Raw genomic sequence first — 15027 nt, forward strand, 5'->3', positions numbered from 1 at the left:
GATAGCTCAATTTCATCAGGAACATTTCAAGGCAGTGGTTTAGAAGAAGCCACGTATATACAAATAATAGCTATACAGGCACCACGCAGTAACTCAATTACAGAACGTCATTTTCAATATTTTGACATTTTCCCCTTTTTTAAAATGACATTTGATTTTAATCTTGAATGATTGAAACAGTATTTATCCAATCACTGCCCAACAAAACCTATTCATTGCAAAGCCATATTTATGTCAAATTTAAGAAGTCCAAACTGTGAAAGCTATTATGTTCTTCAGCAACATTTACTACACTTCAAGAGTAGAAGTCAGCACACACTTTTTGGGCAGAGATATTAAAGCTGTTTAAAAATAATACACTCATTAAGTATCAATGACTAAAATTGTAGAAGAGATAAAACAGAATTCAATAAAAAGCTCCCACACCAAGACAAATGGAGGTTATGTGTGTGACTATGCTATAGCTTAGTGATTAAACGAAAGTGAAATTTGTTTCACTTTAGTAAAAGGTTAAATGTATATACAAAACACCCCAGCCTAAATTAATCTTTAAAATACAATTGAGTATCGGACTATTCCAACTATTTAAATATATGAAACTAAAATTCATTTTAAAAAGAAGTCTGATCCTATGTAATAGATTATACATTAGACTGTGATTAGGGGAAGAAAAATAAACTATGAAACATTAACACAAGTCACCAGCATTAAATACTATGCTAACAAAATTCCTTTTTGCCAGCAGTTAAAAATCCCAGGAATTGCACTGCCTCTAAACCAGGTTGTTCTATAGACACTATAAATTCTACATACACATTTAGCTTTAAAGAATTGTCATACTTGGGATGTGCAAGGAGCTGGTACAATGCATGTTTATTGTCATCCAGGCTCATCATAGCCACCAGGAAACACTTGATGACCTCCCACGCCTGCCTCCGGTAATAGGGCTCCGTGTTGGCGCTCTTCAAACAGTCCAGGGCAGTCTCGATTGCCTGGGAGGGGAAAGGAGAGAGTAACCAAACACTTCTGCTCTTTGCATTTACAATTAATCAAGGGAATGGTATCATTAATATAGATTAAAAGTAACTTTTAAAGTATGTACAATTTGGAGTGCCTACGTTAAGAAATGCACAGAGTGCCTGAGAGAGGGGGCTCGAAACCATTATGGTATTTGCTGTGCTTTTATACGTGTTAAGTTTCATGGCAGATACATTTATTTCCACAGTCAGAAAGCATTTCAAGTTATGAGTGAGGTAAACCTTCACTCTCTCTCTCTCCTCTCCCTCAAAAGACATTTTCTTCACCTTCCCTCCAGCAGTAATTGCTGTTCCTAATCCCTACATACTATATGTGTACAGTGCATTTATATCCACATGTAAATGTACCAAAAATACTCTGTCTTACAACAGAGTAATTTGTATTTTCCACGCATGATGAAATGTCCCTGTAAGCAACTTCTAAACACGGCTTCTTAATGGAAATAATAGTATTCTTTTGCAAGATTTAATATATTTGAGAATAATTCAAAGAAATTTCTTAAGATATGAAGATGACTAAAAAGGGGGGGTACATCTCTTTAGGAAATGTCTATGCTTTATATATATATATATATATATATATATATTCCTGCTCCTCACCTAAGCAACACACTGAAAGTTGCAACCTTACCCAGTCTGTAATTGTGTGAAACCATTTACTTGTGCCAGTTTAGTTCTCTGTTCTATCACTTTGTAAGAGCAGAACAGCATGTCTAAATCCATTACTTTGGGGGTGACATATGACACAGTTTATATGGGAAATAAAGAAAGAACTGGCAGACACACCACATATTGTATGGAGGTTTTACAAGCAAACAAACTTAGTAAATTTTCCTTTATTACAGATACTTTTCAAGTTGCTTTCTCAGCACTGAAAGTAAGTGAAGCCCTTACCTTTTCCATCGGGAGCTGAATGGATGCTTTGCAGTCTGAAAATTCAATTGTAATACTGGGTCCTTGGATTTCTGTGACCACATATTGCAGTTTCTGTGATTCCTTCAGCATCTTCCTGTTACTTCCCCCAAACTTGCCCAGCACACGATAAGCCACGTGAGAGATGCTGTCGGCGGGGTTGCGCAGCGTGCGCCACAGAGCCTGCATTCCAAACGGGACATGGGCTGAGCAGAACTACTGCAACTTTTTCAAGTTTAATGCAAAAAAACATCTCGAGGATAAAGCATGTGCAAGCACTGTGTTAGGGGAAATAGCCACGTTTAAAACATTGTTCTGAACTTCAGCCACATCATCTTCATTGCATACATAAGACTTAATGACGTGTTGAAGGTAACTGGCTTTCCTTGGTTTTTGTTTTGTTTTTTAAATGATCCAATTCCAATTATTTTCTCATTAATCACTGCTCATTAAATTATTGCTACTGAGTCCCACATCTTAACTTTAACCCTGTAACCAAGTATATAGAAGGAACAATTCATTCACTTCTAATTTTCAGAGTTTTCAGCTTAACAGCACAACAACAACTGTCCTTTTACACACACATCTGGCTGGTATGGTTCTCATGACAGATTTTTCAAGTTTTTATAACCAAAGTTTCATACAAATTTCTAACAATATTTAGCAAATCAATGACCTCTTGTGGTCTAACAGGAAACAACACATTTACCTGCATTAGCTCAGCTCGAACTGGCTGAATATGATCATACAGGAAGTCTGGTTGCAAGTTATCCACACACAATTCCAGAGTTCTTAAGCCTTGGCTAACCAGGGTCTGGGATCCATTGAGAGCTGACACCAAGGGGTCCATCAGCATTGGCAGATAGGGCAGCAATGAGCTCAAACGAACAGGCACAGTGAGGCAGAGCTCTACAAACAAGTCCTTCATGTGTTGTTTATGAAGCCCACTTTGTAACATATTAAGTCCTGAAAATCATGGATAAGTTACACACTCAAAGGAAAAAGATAGTACCCAGCTTATTGTTACAAATTGCTATTTCCTAAATGCTGAACAACCTGACATTTTTAAATTCTGCAGAGCTTATAGGTCTGTAAATAATGGATTTACAAAATATTATACAATCCATAATTCTAACTTACATCGAAGGATTTCATGCAGAGAATGCTTTTATAGGTACATGCATACAGAAGGGAAGAGTATCTATGCATATTGCAAAGTTTGATACTAGATTCAACAAAGCAGCATTTGAATACAGCAGATAAAAAAAGAAAAAAGATAACTGGACTCAAACTTCAGCCTTGTAACTATAAAAAAAATCCCACACAGAACAAATTGTTTTTAAAATATTGGGAGTCCTGAAAAGAAACATTTAATGAGTTCAAGTACATTCACTGTCCCATACAGCCTAAGCATATTCCCCAAGTTATTTTTCTCCCCATGAAGATTCCACATACTCCATAAACCAAGCAACCTCTTCTACACTGACACGTTCGACATAATGATTTATTGTTAATGGACATACTTCCTAACCACAATAAAAACTGTTCCTACAGCTGTAGATGAGAACCAGTTACAGTCCTGGAATAGTTCCAATTAGCTTGTCCTTAGGTTTAAGTAGTTCTCCACATTTCCTTGTTCACCCTCAATATCTCTGGAACACAGTCCTTGCAAGCACAAATGCTCAATTAATCAAACTGATTGTTATTTCCACTTCTTTCTGCAGACTGGCACTACTTGCATTTCTATTTATAATGCCCTTGCAGGTGCACACACATGCCCTCGACTGCAGAACCACCAGAGCTTTGCTGCAATGCTCTTCCCACAAAACCAGTGATGGCCTGGAAACGTTGCTTCTCCTACTCACTCATCCCTCAGTGCTTTATGCCAACAGTTACCCACAGCCAAAAAACCAAAAGAAACAAACAAGAAAAGCCCACAAGCCCCACAATAAAAAGCAGAAAAACAAGCAGCAGAAATTGTGAAGCAGCCAAAACTATGGAGCCTGAAGCAGCTGATAATAAATGAAAATAAGCCACATTCAAGATATTTAATCAACTGCTAAGCTAAAAATCAGAAGCTACTTATCAGGGTTAGGGCTTTAATTTTGGGGGGGGGTGGGTTTTAATTACAGAACATAACTTTATTACTACTATTTACATAAAAAAAAAATCAGAAGGTGGGGTGGGGAAAGAAGGTATTGTTCTACCTTGCAGTAAGTTTGGTAACAGCGGCAAGAATTCTTGGTATAACAGATCATGACTGCCTCCTCCAATAGATCTGAACAGTGCTCTGAGCAGCAGGAAATAGTTATAGGGCTCTTTGGCAGTCTGTGCAAGTTCCATAGAGCTGTTCACAATCTTGTGCAAATGTGGCTATAAAGAAAATAAAGCCTGAAGATTAATAAAATACCCATTTTATCATCACCATACTGTACAGGAGTTCAGCATGAGATTCTGCGAATTTGACGCAATGAAAAATCTTTGCTCTAGAGAACCTGGGGATGTGGAGCTGAAATCAGGTGTCAGAATGACAAGAGAAGACACTTGACAATATTAATTTACTCCTGATTTAACTTCATCACTAGTTCTTGATTTCATTTTGAAAGCAAATTCTTTTAAATAAAAAAAAAAAGTTACAGAAGTGGTGGCCTTTCTAGAGCAGAAGACAATAACAGTTTGAAGGAATCATTAAAGAGTTGATAAATACAAGTATTCTCACAGATCAGGGACAAACAGTAACACAATTCTGGATTTTATTAACATCTAAAAAGCTCTCCACATTGCTATGCAAATGTTGCAAATGGCCTCCATCATTCAATTAAATTGTCTACCCAAGGCCCCTATCATCAATCCTGCAGAAACAAAAAAAGTAACAGAAGCATGAAACTGTGAAGGTAGTAAATTACACTCTTTAAATTTCATCTCCAGCTTATAAAATCCAAATGACCTTGATTCTGATGACAAACTACAAGAACTTAAGCAAGATTACATAAATACTACTTCATATTACTAATGAATACTGCTTCATATTATTGTTATCTTCCAAAGAACCTGGAAATATTGGTGGGCCCCACTCTGTTCTACACAGCTGCCTGTATCAGAAATTTTGTTTGTCATAAGGTAGAAGGAAGAGAAATGAAATGATGAGAGAACAATCAGTGTTCCATTAAAATCTTAAATATCTTTTCTAAGTATAGGCAGCTGTTGCTTTTAGGAGAAGTGCACGGTCTTGCTTCAAGCTCAGCATTTCTAAATTCACTGAATAATGAGATGATCTAATCCACATAAATAGATCCCTGGAATACACAGACAATATGTTGTAAATGGAAAAAAGCAGCATTCCTTAAACCCAGACTTTTCAAGAGCATAGAAATATCTGACTCAAGAGGTAGATGTCATTGAATATGACAGGAGCAAACAACATTCACCACACACAAAAAAGTGATTTCAATCCAAGCAAAACTTCTATGTTAACATGGAAACAAAGGTGAAAAATATGTTAGATGTGCATCTTCTGACCATGAAGTTACATGGGTTTATGGCAATCACAGAACACAATCATGGGCTGGCTATTTATACTCAGAATTAGTACACCACTTCAGAGTTCCAAATATGAAGCAAACGTTCACAGAAACCACCTCTCATAAATAAGACAACCTACTTGGCATTTGGAAAAAATGGAGATGTATCATTAGGAGTGCTTCAAACATTAAAAGACTCTCAAATGCTAGACAGCATAAAACTCTTAAGAGCCTTGTTTTTAAAGCAGACTTGTTTTTAACACAAATGACCTTTACCTTCAGCATTTGTTCATTTTCAGCTGCAAACAGTGAAACAGAGCCAAAGACTAACTTGAACAGCTTGAGATACAGATTGGAGAGTTCCACATTAGAGCCCATTTCTGGCAGCCGATCCAGGAGATACTCCACCAAAATTGTTGCAAAGAGGGCAGAGGTAGTAGGGTTTGCCAAGAAGGAATTGGCAACAATCTATAAAAGGAAAGCAGAAAGAAGTTAATACTCCTGTAAGAAAAAGAACAAAAGGATAAAAGCACTATCCATTAAAAAAAAAAAAACCAAACAAACCCTAAGACTGATTTCCTTCCCCATCTCCACTGCTACCCAAGTGATTCAGGTTGTCCTCAATGGAAAACAATCATATATCTAAGTTAATGTTCAAGTTTAAAGTTTAATTTTAAATGGATATTATAAGATCTGCATTCTGTAAAACAGTAGAACATTAACACAACAACCTGAACAAAATAGCAACTCCACAGTTTTCAATACTGTTCAAGAATAAATTTCATTCATATCTTCTAAAAGTGCTCATGTTTTTACTGCATCACTTTGTCTGGTAAGGTTTTTGAAAATCCACGTTCACATTATTTTCATAGACTACTTTTTCTATAGACTGCTTCCAGTCCTACATGCTAATTTCAACATTATTAGTTATAATTCCACTTCAGCCATATGTCCCTCAAGGCATAAGCTATTTCCTACATGCTTTTTATTATCAACTTTAAAAAGTGAACAAAAACATACCTGAAGAGCATAGTTTTTTGAGATTCTCTCCACCATGTAAGGAACAGTAGTTTGAAAGATTTCTTTAAAAGTTAAAGGGTTCATCATTGTAAACACACCAGCAAAATGCTCCAGAACTTCCTTTTCCTCTTTCATCCTGACTGTCTGACAGTTTGCTACTCGAACATATGTCTGTCCATTTCCTGCTATTTGAACCTAAATACAGCAATTGAGAAAACACATATACTAGTTACAGAATTTGAGTAACTTACCCCCCCGTTATTCTTAAAAGTCTTTTGGTAAAAAACCCTTAGATTTAACAGGTTTCACATGCAAGCCCCATACAATTAGAAGTTGGGCAAAAGAGCCAATCATGACAAAAATATTAAAATAGAGCTTTTTCAGCACAGATTTTAAAACTGTGACATTAGGAGCGGAAAAAGATGAGAGCAGGAGATATCAGTGCATTTGTAAAGCTACTTAATACCCAATCACACACATTTACATTTCATCAGTACTGTGTGTAACTGCAGAAGATTAACACAGACATGTGAATGCTTGGACTGATAGCTAAACTATCTGTTTCAAGAAAAGATTTAATCCACTATGTGAAAGAACTATTTTTAGTCTGACCTGCCTGCATAAACACAGACAATAATGGTTGTTAAGAAAACAATCTAGTCCTTGCAAGTGATACTTTGAAATTTGGAGAATTTCTCAATATCCTTGGTAAAGACTTACTGAAAAAATACTACATGTGAAATTTGTCTTTCAGCTGACAAGTAAATCCTTATTAAAAGATCTAACACAAAATCAACTGTATAAATCAAAGTGTGATGTGGGCAGGTTACATACCTGATAAATATCCAAAGCTTGCATTGCATATTTTACCAGTTTTATATAGATCTGTGTCTCCTTAGGTTGCAACTGTTTATTGGGAATGAATTGTGCTTCTGAAAGAAGAATAAGATAGTAGTTAGCCATTAAAAATACTATTTGCTTTCATGCTAGAGAGTTTTAACTGTAGACTTATGAAAGATAAATATAATTAAATATTAGGCAGCTTTACCCCCAGGAGCTTTGCACGACGTGATGCCCCACGTGATTGTCTTGACACCACAGACCAAAGTTTTCACCAGGCTCCGGCAATCTGTGACCTGGATTGTCTGTTTATCTTCTTTTTCCTTCTCCCCTTGTTTTTCTAACACAGGTACTGGCGTAGGGGCCACTGGAGTGGCTGGGGCAGGAGATGGAACAGGAACAGGGGCTGCATTTGCTGCTGTTGGTACCCCGGGTAACGCGGCTTCGGCAGCGCCGAGCTCAGACTGGGGCTTGCATTTCTTAAAAATCACAGACAGCTGGTACCGGGCTATAGTGTGGAACTTCAGAACAAACACCTAGGGCACAAAGAGGAAAAGCAAATGAAAGAGGAAGGGAGAGGGAAGGAAGAAGAAAATGTTTATTCCTCAAAAATCAATCTAAATTTAAAAATACTAATACTGCAAGTCAGCATATCGAGATCAATAAAACAACCATTTCTGAAGTCATTCAAATGAAGCAAACATTTTTAAGCCTATGGAAGTAGTTTGCTTAGTTTAAACAATTGGTGCACTCCCCATTTATAAGAAAAAAAAAAAGATCAGTAGGTCTTCAAAGTGAAGATATTTCAAATTTTACACATTTTGTTGGGCTATACCAAGGACCTGTGAGAAAATCCTCTTTCAGGTTTAAAAAAAAAAACAACACACCAAAAAGAACTCACACATAACCAGAAGGTATTAAAAAATACCAGTCTTATATGCTATTAAGCAATGAAAAAAGGTTACAACTACAATTTAAAATAAAATAATAATAAAAAAAAAACCCAGCAGTTAAGCTACCGTAAAACAGACATTCAGATATTCAGTTTCCTGCTTTGAAACAAGTCCCTGGATGAAGCCGATTTCACAAAGTATCTCCACTACACTTGAGATATTATCTGAGCTGCACAGCATTCTAAAAAACCCTTCTCTGAAGCACTTAAGTGAAATACAGTCCACGGGCTGTTTCTACACATCCTCATTTCTGAAGAAAGGAGAAATTAAAATGTGATTGACAATGTACTATAAAATAGGATATTCAACTTATTATGAAAAGCTTCAAACAAATCAATACCTCCAGCATTCTCATAAGAATATCTCTACCATTTCCATTTTCCTGTTCACTTTTAGACCTGATACAGTCTACCAAATTTAGCAGAAGCTTGCAAGACATGGTCTGGATACTGCTGGGCAAGGACTCATCATCAATGTTCTTGGCAAACAACTGGACAGCAAGAGAGAGGTCATTGAGTGGCAAATGCTGCCGGACGTGATGAACCAGGTCTGCCAGAGTGCTGTAAGCCAGGGGTCTGTCGGGAAAAACAGGAAAGGAAGAACACACATTGAGTACAGCTAAAATTGTTGGTAACTGGACTTAACAGATAGTTCCTGCCTGGAGTTACTTCCAAATTTCTAAATGTAAATTTTCTATTTTCACATGCAAACCCGGAGTTCACAAGGCTTTTGCGGTTACACAAGAGAATTATGACCTGTGCAATCCACCCAAAGATGCAGCAATCTGTCCCACAACACTGCTGTTACCTCTCTGATCTTTCTTCCCCCCACCACAGAACATCCCAGCACATATTTTCATACAGTTCAGAGCAAATTAGCACATTTTAAGCCACCTTCTGAGCAGTGTTGGTGAGTTGTTTCACAATTAATCATTGTTGATTCATTATTCCCAAAGCAGTTATGAAAACTGTTAAATTTTAAAAATCATTTGCTTTTAACCACCAGGTTAAGCATCTAGTACAGCAAATACTTCAAAATCTAATACATGTTGTCAATAAGGTACACTTGATACTTAAGCAAGAGGAAATAATTCTCCTAGTTCATATACTTTATTATGGTCAGCAAGCTCACCTAAAATCTAGACTATTGAAGACACAGAAAGTAAGTATTGTCCCCATGTACTTTTTCAATTGCAAATGAGTAAGTTTTAAGGTACTCATTGATAAAACAGTTTAAATCTCATTCAGATTTTACACTGGACATAAGATTAAAGGTGTTTCATGAAATACTGGCAGATATTGAGTTGATTCCACTGTGACCACTGTTTTGCCTCTGCTCTGCCACTTAAAAAAATGAAATCATTTTCATTCACCCATTTATCTCATTCTGCCCTACACTCACCCTACCATGCTAATATTAAACAACAGCCTCTCTTTACAGCAGCACAAGTCCTGCCAATAAAACAATCTAATAAAATTAGTTCTTTGAAGCAAAGATTTAGGACCCTATACAGACATTCCTGTAAATATTAATAACTTCAAAAGTAACCACCCCTGCCAGGCACTTAAATAGCTTTTCTAAACTCTGTCCTACCTTAGTGTCTCTCTGGCAGTGTATCCAGAGCCAATAAGTAGAGATTCATCAAACAGCTTGTCCATAGATGGAATAAATTCTATAATTTAAAAAACAGAGAGAAAAATGAAAATGCTATACGTAATGATTGGCAAAGAAAATAATCAAAATAAGATAGTTAAGCATTACATCACTCAACTTAGGTATTCAAACCTAAGTCAGGAAGTGGGTTTATTACAAAATTAATTCCTGAAGCTTATAAAAGGTCATGTTATTAAGGAGAGGCTGAAAAATGTAGAACAAATAAGCTAATTTCTTTAGAAAAATAGCAAAGGAACAGTTTTCCATGTGACCACAATAGTAAGTTCCAGGACTAGGAAACAAGCTTAGCTTTTTCTTTTGGCAATCTAACAAGATTTGAGACATTGCACTACCCCAGAACTGCTGTTAGCAGAAGGAAAAGGAAGGGGACCACACAGTCAAGTAAGTACACTCATCTCCAGTTGTGCAACTCTGCCAGAATAGGACATGTCCACCAAACCTAGTTACTTCAGGCAGACCAGAAATGCTAGAGACAAATACTATGATGAGCAAACATATGGTATGAGCTTTTGACAGAACTACTTCCATTCAGGTTAACAAATTAGTACTGTAAAATATCCATACAATTGTAGGCACAATTACAAACCACCACAAATTTGTATCATCACATGGTGATTACGTGGAAAGCTAGAGAAGCCAGTTGGTCAGTCTGCCACCTTATTCAGATGACTTCATTTTTTAAGGAAAAAGAAAAAAACTCAGAACAAAAATCACACCTGCACCCAAAACAATCAGAAGTATGTCACAGCCCAAAACAAATAAGCAATCTGCCTCTTGAATACACAGAAATAGCTGAAATCTTCCCAGTTTCTAGGTACATTTGTAAGAAGTTCTACATACGGCTCCTCAGGTCTGTGGTCAGGATGTGTTTAGCAGCAATCAGAAGCTCCTTCCGGAGATGGGCTGTTTCAGCTGGACAATTGGAGAGCAACTGCAACATTCCTTTGACCATTTGCTGAGAATATTTAGTCACTAATTCCTACAACAAAAAAAATAACATGAGTACAACAACTACTAGGACATTCTGTTCTTGTTTTACACATGCAAAATAACGTTCAAATAAAATTCATTTGTTGCCCTTTAAAAAGTCTACTTCTAAAACTAAAATACAATAGTCCCTCCCTAAATGCCCAGGGAGGGGGAATGGAGCATTTTCACTTTGCATTCACATGAGGATGCTTCTGAGAGGATAACCAGGTACAGCCCTACCTTCAAATTTGTTACACAAATGCTCCTCTCTCCAGTCCCTGATGCACTGCAGTCATGCTGGTCACTTGCCTGCCATAAAGCAACTAGAAATCTGTTGCATTAAGTAACAAAGCAATAAAAATTCATCCTACCTGGTAAATTCTGATGATATAAGCCAGAAAAGACAATGTTTTAATCTGAGCAGCGATGAGATCAGCATACAATTCCTTGTTGTAAAGTTTGTGTTGCCTGAAAGTAAATTGAACAGTGGTTACGATTTTGTTCCTCCTCTTTAATGCCTTCACTCAACAAATTCCCCAAAGTTTCTAATTACATCATCTTCTAGTGAGGCTCTTGCTTCATAAGGGAATAAAATCACCATGGGAGAGCCCATTTTCAACAAGCCCTCTGTCATTCCCATTCCCAGCAGCACCATGTGCTCGGAGCAGAAATGCACAGCCCTGAGGCAGCCACACAATTTTCAGCTTCCTACAGAAAGCCAAGCCAATACAAAGCATCAAATATTTGGCTCCTTTCCCCTAACTGGGGCAATTTTTTTTCTCCAAGCAATACTCCCTCCCACACTTGTCTGTCTCTCTCAAGTTTCAACCACTTATTCACCACAGATTTTATCAGAGGTATATAAGGGAAATATTCAGCTTTGCTAATTACTTCATCTAAAGGACTTGGACTATTTTTAGTCAGATAACTGTTGCTACTTTCGAGATTAAAAGTAGTAAGACTATAAGCAAAAATCACAAAATATAAAACAACAAAATTTCAGGGCCTACTGAATGGCAGGTTTAAGTTGTTTATCCCAAACATCATCAAAATACTTTCAAAATGTTCTTACCTTGCTTGAGCAGAAACTTGTATTATAATAGTGTTCATAATCAAGGGCACAAATTCAGCTACTACATTATGAATGTTCAGCTTGTAGAGCTTAAAAAAAAAATAAAGTATTATCAGAGAAATTTACAAGTCACACTTGCAGTCAACTTATTTGAGAACTAATCAGAAAAAATTAAAACATCTCAGCAGCTTATTTTTAGATGATACTTTAATCTCAAAAATACATTACATTCATTTTTACTAACATGTGAGCCAGCAGAAGTTAGACAAACCATTCAGAAATAGGAAGTATTTACATACAAAATACTGCAGTATACTAACCTGATACATGAGAACAACAATAATAGGTAGCTCAGCCAAGACCTTCAGCGATAAAGATCCTCTGGGAATTATTGAATGCTGGAAGAAAGAATAGATGCTTTATAAACAGCTTAACTATTAATTCAAAAAAGTATTTAAAATACACTTTTACAAAAACTGCTCATTTTAATAGCACTACAATTGGCAATATTAACATTTAAAAAGCACAAAATCATTTGGCATTATACTAAATAAAAATCTTGTAATTACAGCTGCATAGAAAATACCTGAAAAGTGTCAATCAGCTTCCGAGGATAAATTTTTATAAGAAAAACAAGCAAAAAGAGTCTATTATTTTTACCTGGCCTTCTAATTTGTGGTATTGTGATACAGACAGTCTCAGAGGCAAGGAGCAGTTGGAATACTCACTGTTCTGGTCTCGCTGTCCTCTCGCTCAGGGTTTACTTTCACCACGATGGTTGTGATCATGCCAACCATCTCAGGGGTGGGAACAGTGTTCTCTGGAATCACCTGAGGATTCTCAAAATACCGATTCTACAAGCAAAGAGCAGAAGAAAAACACAATAATGCTACTAATAGTCAAAAGGCCTTTTATCCCCTTAGAACTGCCCCATAGAATTTTTCCCCAGAGCAGTTTTTTCCTCTCCGTGTGTGATGCTCCAACTGCAGGGTCTGTCAGGGCCGGACACACAGCCTGAGACCTCCCCCACCACAGAGAGCAGCAGAAAAGCAACCCCACCCAAGGGGCTTCTTTTGCTACACAAAAACACCCAAACAGTTACTCTGTATCAGAGAGGAAGCTCAGACATCCACCTCCCTCCCTTCCCCCAGAAAAAGACACATTTGGCTACATGGAAACAATTGTAGCCACAGCACTGGCGCTTTAGTGTCTTACTAAAGTTCGCCTCTGTTTTCTCTGTGCTAGAAACAGAAGGTTCTCCAAATCAAAAATCTAAATGTCTCCATTTTTAGACGTATTTTTTATAAATATAGCCACTAAAACTGTATTTAAGTTGGATCACTAGATACAAAAATAATTATGAGATAAAATAAAGAAATAAAAACTAGTTTTCTGACTGTAGCAAGGGCAATTTAAGAAATAAAAAGCTTACCACTACTTTTGGAAGTTCCTTGTAAATCTGTTTCACAAAGTCCAAGAAATGATGGATCTAGGGAGGAAGAAGTCAGTTTACCATAAATAAATTTTAAAAAACCCCCACCATATTAGAACCTCTGTATTTACAGTACAATCACATAAAATCTCTACTCAACAGTACAGCATATTTTTCATGATAATTGAAAATAATCTGAAAGTGTTCTCCTATTTCCTTCTGTTATGTCAATATTAATATGAATTTCACTTGGAAAGACTCCAATCCACCTACCATCTCAACATAGTTCCAAACACAGTGTTATTAGAAATTACTATGAAACAACTAAGTCTTCACAGGAAAAGACCATGGAAAAAAGGCAACTTTTAAATACTCCTTGATGAGTGACAGGAGAAAAGAAGGGGATAGGGGGAAGACAATCATAAAATTCCTGTTCCAGGATTTTCCCTTCACAAACCAAAAAGGCATCAGTTCTCTTCCTTTGTATGGGAATTCTATTCCTTAGTCTGATCATATTGTCCATAAGCCCATAGGACAACTAGACCTAAAGAGTTTGGTTTTTAATCAGGGTTGGTAGCACTATGCAATCCTTTTAAAAATTACTTAATGGTCAAAAAAAAAATTAAATACATGGCTTCCATAACAGGTCAGGCAACATAAAAGGACAGCAGGAAAACAAATCAACCAACCCACTAGAAGAAAACAGCAATTCTGAAGAGCATGGCAGTAAGTTCTATAGCACATAAAAAGATTTATGACCTACTTCTTGAGTGACTGGTGGTCGGAACTGTTTGTGCAATTCAATAATTATTCTTAAGCAAATCAGTACATTTTCTTCATTCTCCGTCTGAAAAAAAGAATCTTTAGTGAGTTCACTGCTAAATTCTTCAACTACTCTGCAAGTACTTCAAAACCCTATAAATTATATTCTTCTCAATAATCTAAAGTGCTCCATTAATATGAATTTGCATGAGCAAGATGCCTTTCCTTTGATACCTTGTAGTCCTAGAGTGGCTAAAATTAAATCCAACCCTATGGGAACAAAACCCAGAACTTTCAACCACTCTGTACCATCAGACCTGTTCCTAGTGCCTCTCAGACAGAGAGACCCATGTGGGGCTATTTAAACACCTCTGCCTAGAGTAGGCTCTTTTCTGAGAGCTTCAAATGACAGTGTTTTCAATTCCAAGAAAGAAAACTAACTGTCTAGAATAAGCTCTCTGCCAAGAAATCTTGTCCAGCATGAGAACAGTTCCCTGCATTTGTAAAATCCACATTTTCAAAGGGCAGAACAGAACATGCAGAAAACCTGTTTGTGCTAAAAGATGACATGGGTGAAGCCTAAATAGAATGCCCTTCCACTCCTGATCCAGTAGCACAACTATTGAAAATCCTACTCCCAGCAAATTTTGGATATGAAGAAAGTAGAGGAAAATACTTCTGAAAATTTGAAACAGTTTTAAAAGGAAAAAAAGTACCTCTAGAAATCTAAACATCACAGACAGGATATTTTTGGTATGAAGACGAAGATGTTCATTGGTTGGGATTCTGTGAATTATTTCAAGCACAAGCTTTCGGAGTTGCTGTAAAAAAAAAA

General features: G+C 36.7%; 1 protein-coding gene across 3 annotated transcripts in view; it reads right to left on the reverse strand.

The window, feature by feature from the left end:
* Positions 1-15027, reverse strand: part of TRRAP (transformation/transcription domain associated protein) — a 75504-nt gene that overhangs the window by 57399 nt on the left and 3078 nt on the right. For all 3 annotated transcript variants that reach the window (XM_029957781.1, XM_029957782.1, XM_018067332.2), the window contains exons 5-22: positions 14909-15013; positions 14194-14277; positions 13431-13487; positions 12727-12852; positions 12319-12396; positions 11999-12087; positions 11298-11394; positions 10798-10936; positions 9877-9955; positions 8624-8858; positions 7539-7866; positions 7325-7422; positions 6491-6685; positions 5747-5938; positions 4157-4322; positions 2659-2915; positions 1932-2132; positions 841-992 (exon numbers count right to left, since the gene is read on the reverse strand). In XM_029957781.1, the coding sequence (XP_029813641.1) occupies positions 841-992; positions 1932-2132; positions 2659-2915; positions 4157-4322; positions 5747-5938; positions 6491-6685; positions 7325-7422; positions 7539-7866; positions 8624-8858; positions 9877-9955; positions 10798-10936; positions 11298-11394; positions 11999-12087; positions 12319-12396; positions 12727-12852; positions 13431-13487; positions 14194-14277; positions 14909-15013 (2678 nt within the window). The remainder of the gene's footprint in view (positions 1-840; positions 993-1931; positions 2133-2658; positions 2916-4156; positions 4323-5746; positions 5939-6490; positions 6686-7324; positions 7423-7538; positions 7867-8623; positions 8859-9876; positions 9956-10797; positions 10937-11297; positions 11395-11998; positions 12088-12318; positions 12397-12726; positions 12853-13430; positions 13488-14193; positions 14278-14908; positions 15014-15027) is intronic.

The sequence above is a fragment of the Manacus vitellinus genome, unplaced genomic scaffold (assembly GCF_001715985.3).
Source record: "Manacus vitellinus isolate BGI_N305 unplaced genomic scaffold, ASM171598v3 scaffold_12_pilon, whole genome shotgun sequence".
Taxonomy (NCBI): domain Eukaryota; kingdom Metazoa; phylum Chordata; class Aves; order Passeriformes; family Pipridae; genus Manacus; species Manacus vitellinus.